Raw genomic sequence first — 10809 nt, 5'->3', positions numbered from 1 at the left:
TGTGAGCTTCACATGCAAAGTAGGCTCTGCAAGCTACAATTTAAAAATTCTCCTGCGAGTTACCAGTCTTTTTTCACTCCATCCCGATTGATTGACCTGAGGTCATCCCAACGGTCTACATTTTTTCTCTGGTGAGCCGAACATCTTGTAGTACGCCTTTCAAATGAAGTTGGGTGGGAGTTAGAAAAGCAGCCCAACCACCATGAGACACTCCTCCATTTTTATTTTTATTTCTGATTATTTAAGAATTTCTGAGATCCGGGTTCTTTTCTTTGGGACAGATTGAGGTGGTAGGAGGTGGATTTGGTGGTCAGTGATGGAGATTTGGATGAAGTAAGGTGGGCCCCACTTCATCATCTCCCTCCCCCACCATCTTCCTTTTTTCTTTTCTTTTTTTTTCAGTTTTTGTCTCTTAAAGTCGGTTTGGGCTTTGTTCTCTTTCATGTTTGGATGTTTGTTGTACCTAATCTAGTCCAATTCTCAACAACCCACTTCATATTTTTGCTTGATTTTTCAATTTCTGTTCTTATTTTGGATTTTGGTGTTGTTGGTTTTTCTTGAAATCCAGAGATTTTGAGATATGGGTCTGTGAATGTACAGACAATGGGCTAATCCCATCAGATCCCCATGTAACCAGAGGCCAATGACAGATCTGGAATCTTCATCTGAGAATAGCAATTGATTGGATCTCTCTGATTTACAGCTGTTCCGCCTGTCATCATACAGTCCGACATCTGCAGAAAGAGATTTACCAGAGATTCACTATATCCAGATGCCAGCAATGTGAGCAAAAAGCATTGGCTGCTGTGTTTTTTAATCTTAACAACTATCTGGAGTGTCTGATGTCCCTCTTTTGACGTAGCTGCATCTACGGCCGCCTTGTTTCTGTTTCGGTGTTTATAATCATCTGTTCTTTTTTAATAACGCCTTTAGCGGGCCCGCCAGTAGGCTTAGTGGGCTTCGTCACACTGACATACACTGCATCAGTAGGCAATCCTCTCTATTTTTGTTTTTTGGATTTTGTTTTTTTTTTTTTTTTTTAATGATCATCATTGCTTTTACTCAATTGGGTTCGTGATATAATCTTTTAAACTTCTATGCCACAAAATTGAACCGACCCATTTGAGAATCTCCCTTATCTGATGCTTTTCTTTTTAATATCTTGCCTCTCCTTTCTCATCCTCTCCAATTCATTTTCTCTCCTGCCTTTCCCGTCATGGGTGAATGAAATGATATTGTTATTGGGCTTGCTCTTGCGAGAATTGGCTTGTGCGTTCGTGCGCCAGTTGAGTGTACTTAGATTTTCATCAACAATGTCTTTCAAGAAGAATGTGGAGAAGAAGAGCCTCCCAAAAGTGGAGAATGTGGAGGTGTCAGAGGAGTTTACGATATTGGATTTGCCTGAATTGGCATTAGAATCCATCTTGGGGAAGCTCCCACCGTCCGCTTTGTATAACATGGCATGCGTCTGTAGATCTTTGAGGGATCGGTGTCGGAGCGACCATCTATGGAAAAAGCACATGAGTGAGAAGTGGGGTAGAGTGATGAGCCCCACCGCTTATCGGGAATGGCAGTGGTTTATCGCAACGAGGAGAGATTTAGGTGCTTTAGATGTGAGGAAATCTAGAGGTTGGCTTGGGTCTTTATCTTGTATGTGGCGTGTTTCGTGGCTCAAATCAAAGATCAACAGTGGTGTGAAGCCGAGGAGTTCTTCGCCTGCAGATTCAATCATGGCCTGCTATCTCTCACTTGAAAGCGGCAAGTTCTGGTTCCCAGCTCAGGTCTATAATCGTGAGGTATATTGATAATGAACCGAATTCCTTCTGCGATTTTCCATGTTTTCTGTATTTATTGGTTGTTTTCTAATCTCTTAAGTATCTTAAGCTTGAGTTATCGGTTTTTATCAGATACTACGGCTGTGTTTGGATGCAAAACTGAATTGAATTCTGAAATTTCATTTCAGTAAAGAGGAAATGACCGAATTTTAGTGTTGTTTCCTTCAATTGCAATGAGGACATTGCATCCAAATTGCATACCATTTGAAAATTAATGTAATTGTAATTTGGAGCCTAGTCATTTTGATGTGAATACTTGAGAAGGAAAAAGCAATTTGTATATTTGCTCAAGTAATCATAATTCAAATCATCAGTGCATCGAATTGCAGCCTTTTTTCTAGTTTTGTATGCTTAAAGATCTGATTTTGTTGCATTGGGGACGGTCTTTGATGTTTCATCCTATGATATGATTCATGTAGTATTTGGTGTGTTTCAGAAAAGACTAGGCTTATATGAAAATTCGCAAAGTGCAGATGCACCTCTACACGCAGCCACCGGCAAGCATGTGGAACATCTGAACTATCCATCAGGTGGGCAACGCCATGTAGACAATCTTGCCCAGAAATCAGGAAGGCCAAACTCATCAGGGGAGAGAGATCGTAGTCGGATGTGAACCTTTGAGATTTTTTTTCAACCACCTGTTGTTTCCATGTATGTGTTGCCCACCTGATGAATTGGCCGGCTTCATTTTCTAGCAGGGTCATTTACATGGTGGGTCCCACCTGATGCACAGCTCAGGCGATACATACACATGGCCGTTTAGTAGGCCTTGTTGCATGTAGAGGTGTATATGGGCATTACGAAACTCTAGCCTGTGTGAATTCTATGATCTTTTAAATTTAGTTGGTGTCGCTTAATCGCTCATGCTTCTCTGCAGTATGGGCATGTTGGGTTTATGCTGTCATGTTACGATGCGGACCTCAGTTACGATAGCTGCACAGACACCTTTCATGCAAGGTACATGTGTTTGAAAATATCACCATCCATTTATTACAGACTTTCATTAATGAGATTAGTCATCGGACATGATTATTTAATTCTTATCTTTACAAAAGCACACCGAAATACCAATTCGATCTTTCGAAATATTAGCAGTTTCTTTAGAGGTGTGTTTATGAGATTGTTGGACCTGTGTTCACCTTCAGATGATTTCCTTTCCATATAGGTACCCACCTCATGGGCGGAGGAATATGGTGATAGAGGAAGGAGTGAAGTGGGAGAGACTAAGACCTCCACCTGTCAGTACTCCTGCACATGAACTTCATGTCTCAGACTGTTTGGATGATTTACGGCCCGGCGATCATATTGAGATTCAGTGGAGAAGGAGCAAAGAATTTCCTTATGGTTTGTACTTGAAATCCACACCATTCACATTTTTCTTATTTACTTATTATGCAAGTTTTGATTTCGTTTTGAGTCTCAATACATTTAGTTCGACTTGTGATTTTAGAGTGTTTGGATGCTTCTTTGAACTGAACTGCTATTCTGTCAATTCATGATATAGGAAATTAAAAAAAGTGGGGAAGGCACCATTTCAATTCATAAGGACAAGCATGCCCCTAATTGCAGTTTCATGTGTTTCAGGTTCTAGAGCCAGCTTGGTCATTTGCTCTTGATTGAATTGCATTGTCGTAAATTCAATGGGACATCCAAATGCAGCTTTACATAACTAGACCCAGCTTGGTCATTTGCTCTTGATTAAATTGCATTGTTGAAATTCAATTCGATCGGACGTCAAAATGCAGCTTTACATAATTAGACTCATCTTGGTCATTTGCTGTTGATTAAATTGCATTGTGAAATTCAATTCGATCGGACATCCAAATGCAGCTTTACATAACTAGACCCAGCTTAGTCATTTGCTCTTGATTGAATTGTATTGTCGTAATTCAATTCGATCGGACATCCAAATGCAGCTTTACACAACTAGACCCAGCTTGGTCATTTGCTTTTGATTGAATTGCATTGTCATAATTCAATTCGATCAGACATCCAAATGCAGCTTTACATAACTAGACACAACTTGGTCATTTTCTCTTGATTGAATTGCATTGTCGTAATTCAATTCGATTGGACATCCAAACGCAGTTTTACTTGGCTTCAAGCAATAAATTTACTCCATTTCTTCATTTAGATGTGCAATTTGATAATATCTGAAATGTATCGCATGGCAGGCTGGTGGTATGGGGTTGTGGGTCACTTGGAGCTCTGCGATGGGAACAGGAATCTCTGTTATTGTCATAGCAGTGGTGAGAAAATCAAAGCATACACTTTTTTCTTGATCTTGTCCATGTTCTTTCATCTAGAATTTGGATTTTAATTAGATACTCAAACAGTTCAAGATTTGAAATTTCATTGCATGCTTCGAGACTTGCATCAGCACAAGAAATCTTTACTGTCATATAGTCCCATCTTAAGTGGGTTCAGTGATTGAAAACATCCTTTGCCCCATAGCTCTGATTCACATCTGGCTTGGGCAGATCATGACCAGGTCAAGACCCAGCAGTCTACATTCCTATTCTTGCATGTGTAAACAAGGCATTTTATTGATTGAATTTATTTCAATTTGTTATGCATGACTTACATAACAAGCATTCTAGATGCAAGAGATCTTCGCAGATTTTCATTCAATTAATAATATTCCCAAGAGCATGTTTGATGTTAAGACTGCATATGATGAATTTAATTGCAATGTTGGGAAACAACCCAAGTGGGGGCCGGCGCCAAACCGTTCTTAACCAACATCTATCCCCAAACTGAAATTACAGTCATTTCAGGCCAGCTTTGAAATGCATGGAATTGCAATTATGGTTTTACTTGTCAATATGAATTGAAATGGTGACACCTCCTCTTTTGCCACTTCCTCTGTAGTGAACATGGTTAAAAAGCTCAGTGACTCGGGCTCGTCTGAGTCAAAGCTGAATTGGGTCGACTCGCCCAAGTTGGGGGTGACTTGGGTGGGGACTTGTGGTATCGAACCAGTTGGGTAGTTCCAAATCCAAGTCAACTTGGACTCATCCGAGTCTTAAAACCATGGTAGTGAATAGGACTGTCATTTATTTCAGTCTAGCAAAAAAAAAAAAAAACTCCCTATAACTGTGTTTGGATGTGCAACTCAATTAGATTGCAATAATTAAGTAGTAACAAAGTGAAATGTCTAAAAGATGGTTAGTCCCCCTTTCTTTAGAGTGAATTCCCTAGTCCGAATTGTGACTACATCAATTTTAGTTGGGCTTGAAGCAAAATCAATTGTAATAAAATCAAGAGAAGTAACATTTCTAGTTGAAAGCTCTTGTGATCATTGTTCTCCATGAACGAAAGGTCATCCAAGAAAAACAGCTCTTTAAAAAAAATAAAAAAAAAAAAAAAACAAGCATTCTAAGAAGCATCGAGCAGATTACTCTAAACACTCAGCCGAAGAGGGAGATAACTGCTGCCTCTTTCACAAAAGACTCAATTGCAATATCCCTTCCTTGATATTCAAAAATGATAATAGAGTACTTAATTAGAACCAGTTAACTCATCCCTTTGGAAGTTCTTGATATGATTTGCTTTCTCCATTCTACACACATTTCCCTTGGCATTAAAAATGTAATTGTACTCTAACACAAGTTTACTTAAAGCTTCTATATTGTAGCGCTCCGCATTTCAATTTCTAAAACCCCATGCTGGCAGATACTGTGATGCTGGAGTTCAACCAATACACCCCCGGTTCGCGGTGGAGGCGAACAGCCGTAAATAGAAAAGACCATCAGGAAGAAGGCAACGAAACAAATGGGTTTTACGGAGGAATCAGGAAACTGCACACCAAAGAGGAGAGAGCGATGTGGAAGCAGCTGTGGCCCACCCATGTCTTGGAATAGGTTGGTGGGCCACGGTGCAGACGGATATGAGAGTATATTACGAAGCTCCTACTTCATGTTAATGAATTGTGAATTGGAATTTAGAGTGATAGAACGATCAAGGCACCGATCATTGCCTCTGATTTTAGTTGGGTCCATATCGATATCATGTTCTTCGTTTTTTTTTGGCAAGTCGGTATCGTTGATAGCCCTTTCATGTGGGCCACAGGCCATGCAAAATCCCATATTTAGAATAAATGCAAATTCAATGTAACATATTTAATTGGTCATATTACTATATAGTTAAATTTCAATTGTATCTATTGCCCAATTGGAGTTTCTTATTGTTGATTGTGAAATTAACAAATAACAGCATTTTCACATGTTAGTAGACTTGCATTTCACACCACGTTTCATTGCATTTTCGGTTCTGTTTCACGCATGGGCGTTTTGATTTTGATATTTTCTGAGGGAGATTGATGTTTACATGCACCTGTTTGATAGGTACACCCTTTAATAACAGCATTTTCACATGTTAGTAGACTTGCATTTCGCGCCGCGTTTCATTGCATTTTCGGTTCTGTTTCACAGATGGGCGTTTTGATTTTGATATTTTCTGAGGGAGATTGATGTTTACATGCACCTCTTTGATAGGTACACCCTTTAATACAATAGAGAAAATAGGCACTACCATATCATTTTTTTGGTTTTATTCACACCATACGCACTCACACCACAGTAGGATTTCACTGCCATGAGTACTCGAACCCCTGACCTTGTGTTGAAACTCTTGTGCGTCGACCACCAAGGCATGACTTAGGACCCCTGCACTACCATATCATGAAAAAGTAGAAAAGGGTGTGTCGGAGGGGTCGCTTGGCAGCATCAATATCAGGAGATTTGAATCCTTGAGATTTTGAATCATTTAGGTGTGTTTGGAAGCTTGGATTTTGAATCCTATGAGGTCTAGAAATTATATTTGGTAATTGGATTTTGGCTTAGAATTATAGTGTATATTCATGTGAAAATGAATGAGACAAAGTAATAGTCTTAGATTTTCCAACATAACCAACGTGAACTTAGGACTGTAGATTAGTGACAGTTGGGGTCCGCCATGATTTAAGTCTTTACTCTGTAAACTTTGTGGGGCCTGCCATGATTTAAGATTTTATCCATGCTGTCCATAATTTTAGGGATTGAGCCAAAGTTGAAGCATATCCAAAGCTCAAGTGGACCACACCAAAGTAAACAGTGAATTGAACGTCTACCATGAAAACTTCTTAGGGAACACAGGTTTTGGATCAAGCTGATATTTGTGTTTTCCCTTTATCCATGTCTGTGTGACCTTAGGAACAGATTATATGACAAATAAATATCACTGTGGGTCCTAGGAAGGTTTCAATGGTGGAAATCATTATTCTCGCTGTTTCTTGTGATGTGGTCCACTTGAGCTTTGGATATGCTTCAATTTTGGGCTTATGCCCTAAAAGGACCTGGAAAAACAGATGGCCGATGTGGATAAAAGACACATCTATGATGGGCCCACAAAGTTTACTTAGTATGCTTAAGCATATTGGGTTCTTTAGTACGCAATCTGCTTCCCAGCTAACCTATGCCACATGTATGATTCTAAGTGCAAGTGTGCCAAGCGCCATACACAACTGGAGTATCAAAAGGAGGATTTTAAATTTTGCACAACAACAATTCAGGAGGATTCCAAAATAACATTTTTTTTCTTATTTTAACTCCTCCAAACATGTTTTTAAGTGGTTGATTTTGATGTACATGTCTTCAATCCAACTGAGATCAAGGGTCTGTCAATGCCATCAGAAGACCACTCGATGCCACCAAGAAAATTCGAAAAAAAATTCATTTACTCGTTAGATAGTTTTGGAATTGCTACTTGATGTCATCGTGATGGGGACATCACGCGCATGTACGCCGCCCCCTATGTATGTATGCGGGAAGAAGGAGAGCCCCACCGTCGATCTGGATCAATGACGATGTCCAGGGAAGGCCCCATAGTTAGAAGACGAAGTTTTAATTCAAAAGAGTGAGCTCGATAGTCAAGAAAAGTCCATCATGGGATCTCATGATCATGGCCCACTAAGTCGAATTAAGTTCATATTTTAGGTTTTATTTATTTATGTTATTTAGAACATCATGAACGCTTTAAATTTTATTGATTGATTTTTATTTTTGTTTACTTCATCACCAAGTAATAAGTTGCGCACATAGCGCAAGTTTTGGGGTATAAGGTTTTCTTATAAATAGGCACCCCTTGTAGTTCTTTTGATTGATTGAAGCTAATAAAAAAAAAATCCCTTCATTTTTTTTCTGCTCTCTGAAATTCTGAGTTATACAAAAATTCAAGTGGGTGCGAAGCCTTCCCTTCATCAAAGAGCTAACTACGATAGTGTGAAGCCACATCTATCACAATCCGCCCCTATCGCCTATCATCCATATACCCCCCTCTCTACAATTATCCTCGCTTCGAATCCACCAGTTTTTGCAGCAGTTCTTCTCCCTACAGCCAGTTTTCATAATCTGGCCTTGCATGAGGGCTGAAACTTCGGCGGAGCACCACACACAGACCGCATCTCGAATCGAGCTCAAAATCAAGGGTTTTGGACTCCTCCCCTGGCTGATCAGACCCTAGGCGTCGGTTTGGGGAATCGGGCCATGCTCGCATGTGCGGACAGGCTCCTACGCACATGCGCCAAGCCTGACCCGTTGTCCGCATGCGTGGACTATCCCAAGTTTAGGTTTCCTCCTTATTTTTCCCATTTTCATACCTATTTTCCTAACCCAAACCCTAACCCTAACCGTAGATTGCATTATCCTTAATTTATTTGCCTCTTTCGTTGCCTTAGGGTTCCTTGAATTGAAATTGGGGAATCCCTTGGATTGGCGACTGATTGTTGTGCATGTGTGGCTGATTTCTATTTCCCTTTGAGCATCGTTTGGTTCATAATTTTACTGATCCAGTCGTAGCCTGTGTAGGCCTAGACCTGCGCAGATTCCCCTTATTTGAATGTTTGAGCTTTTGTGTGAGATGTGGAATTATTAAGTGATTGTCTCTGAATTAGTATGATCTAAGCCTGAAATTTTGCATATCATATTTAAATTTCATGTTCTGCATCACATCGATTGGTATTCAATGGTTGTCAATGTCATCAAAGGTCCCATTGACGACGCATGCAAAATTGTGTAAGTGTATGATTTGTTTCAAATTCTAATTGTGATAGTATGTATATCGAATGTAATGGAGATTAGGGTATTCTAAGTGAATTCTAAGATGTTTCTTAAGTGTTCCAAAGCAAAGCTAAGGTTTTGAGAAAGGATTTCGGGTTGTTCGGATCAGCAAGTCCATCCATCTCTTGCAATACCATTTCATAGTGGATTACTTGTCGCTTTGTGCCGTGATTTTTTTCCCGCGAGGCTTTTTCCACATAAAACTCATGCGGTCTCTGTGTGCTTTTGCTAGCGTTTGATTTCATCTGGTTTGATTGAATTTAGGTTTGCTTCCACACGATCCCCAATAAATTTAGATTTTGAATCCATTCCCTCCAAAATCCCTGAAAACAAAATGAGCTAAATTTCGAATCCATTCCCTCCAAAATCCTTGAAAACAAAATGACCCCTACAAACTTGGCACCCTCGTTGCTAATTGATACCTATCAGACAGTTGGCCAATTAACCAATTGGCTCACTGACAGTCATGACATGGAAGCTTGGATGATCTGAAGTGGTGTGTCACACTACCTAGACCATGCATATTTTGAACTGTCCTGTTCAAAAAAAGCTTTCCAATACAAGACGAGTTCTAAGAACTCACAGCTCTAACCGGACTCGACGAGAGTCCAAGATCTGAATCGGCTTGAAACTTGAAAAGAGTTCAATATTAAAGAAGCCCAAGGTAGTTCAGTTTCCAAATTCCCAAATATCGAAATTGAATCTTTCAAGTTTTATGTTTTAAGAATTCAATCAGAGATTTCAAGCTCTAGACCGATTATCGGTTTTGCGAGCACTTGATTGATTGATTGATTAATGGCCTTAAAAAATATAAGTTTCACGACTCAGCGAATCTTTCTACCTGATTGATTTTGTTCTACTTTTTTTCTAATCTTTTTCAAGATGATGAATGCGGGGTTGAAGTAAAGAATCTAAGCACATGCACTTGTCTTGACGAAAAAGCAAAGTTGCTTTGAATCCAACATAAAAATTGTAAAAGCTCTCACTTTAGAAGCATGTCTGTTGTTATACCTAACTTCTCACCACTAAAAGTAAAACTAGTCTTAAAGTTGTTTGTTTGCTGCTAATCACTTTTTAATGAGGAATTATATGACAAGTGGGACTCAGGTTTTCGGGTGCAGCTTCTATGGATCCCTGACTGTGGGGCCCACCATGTTGTATGTGCCTTACATCCATGCCATCCATGTTGACAGCTCATTTCAGGGCATGCTCCCGAAAATAAAGCAGATCCAAATCTTAGGTGGATCACACACCCACCATTAAAAACTTTGCGGGGCCATCGGAATGTTCATTTGCTATCCAACCTATTGATAAGATCACAAAGACCTAAATGAAGGGACTACAAATATCAGCTTGACCCATAACTTTTGTAGCCCACGAGAAGTTTTTAATGGTCAATCACCACTTTTTCCTGTGGTGTGGTCACCCCGAGATTTGGATCTACTTCATCTTTTGGAACATGCCATAAAATGGATAGACATGGATGCAAGGCACATACATCACAGTGGGCCCCACAGGGATCCACCCACCTCTGTGAATCTACGTATCCACCAAAGTGTGGCCCAGATAGAACCTGTGGATAGAGTTGGGCATCGAGTCGAGTCAGACCGAGTTAGGGCTGACCCAACTCGATCCGGTTTTGAAATAGGCCTAGCCTAACCTGAACTTGACCCAACTCCAGGTCTATCCTAGACTAATCCGGACCAAGTCCGACCCAGTCACAAGTACAAAGTCGGGTCAAGTTGAGTCAAGTGCAGCAAGTATCCCCGAGCTAAAATCACAACTCAAAACCTAGATTCACTTGCTGGAATTGCAACCTCTCCATAGCAACCTCTCCAACAACTTAAAACCTAGTTTTTTTTTTTTTTTTACATATA

At 39.9% G+C, this 10809-nt stretch overlaps 1 protein-coding gene across 1 annotated transcript; it reads left to right on the top strand.

Moving 5' to 3' along the window:
- Positions 1 to 910: 910 nt before the first annotated feature.
- Positions 911 to 6021, top strand: LOC131251017 (F-box protein At2g32560-like). The gene is made up of 5 exons (XM_058251461.1): positions 911 to 1796; positions 2713 to 2792; positions 3001 to 3179; positions 4010 to 4084; positions 5511 to 6021. Exons 1-5 carry the CDS (start codon positions 1143 to 1145, stop codon positions 5696 to 5698), a joined length of 1176 nt encoding a protein of 391 aa, XP_058107444.1. The 5' UTR covers positions 911 to 1142; the 3' UTR covers positions 5699 to 6021.
- Positions 6022 to 10809: the final 4788 nt, after the last annotated feature.

This window comes from Magnolia sinica, chromosome 7 (genome assembly GCF_029962835.1).
Source record: "Magnolia sinica isolate HGM2019 chromosome 7, MsV1, whole genome shotgun sequence".
NCBI lineage: Eukaryota > Viridiplantae > Streptophyta > Magnoliopsida > Magnoliales > Magnoliaceae > Magnolia > Magnolia sinica.
This window is presented reverse-complemented; position numbering and strand designations above follow the sequence as displayed.

Excerpts from the sequence above, each read along its gene's own strand:
- LOC131251017 (XM_058251461.1), top strand. The coding sequence starts at position 1,143 with ATGCTTTTCTTTTTAATATCTTGCCTCTCCTTTCTCATCCTCTCCAAT. Across the intron at positions 2,793-3,000 it reads ACAGACACCTTTCATGCAAG|GTACCCACCTCATGGGCGGA; the intron begins GTACATGTGTTT and ends CTTTCCATATAG. Across the intron at positions 4,085-5,510 it reads CTGTTATTGTCATAGCAGTG|ATACTGTGATGCTGGAGTTC; the intron begins GTGAGAAAATCA and ends CCATGCTGGCAG.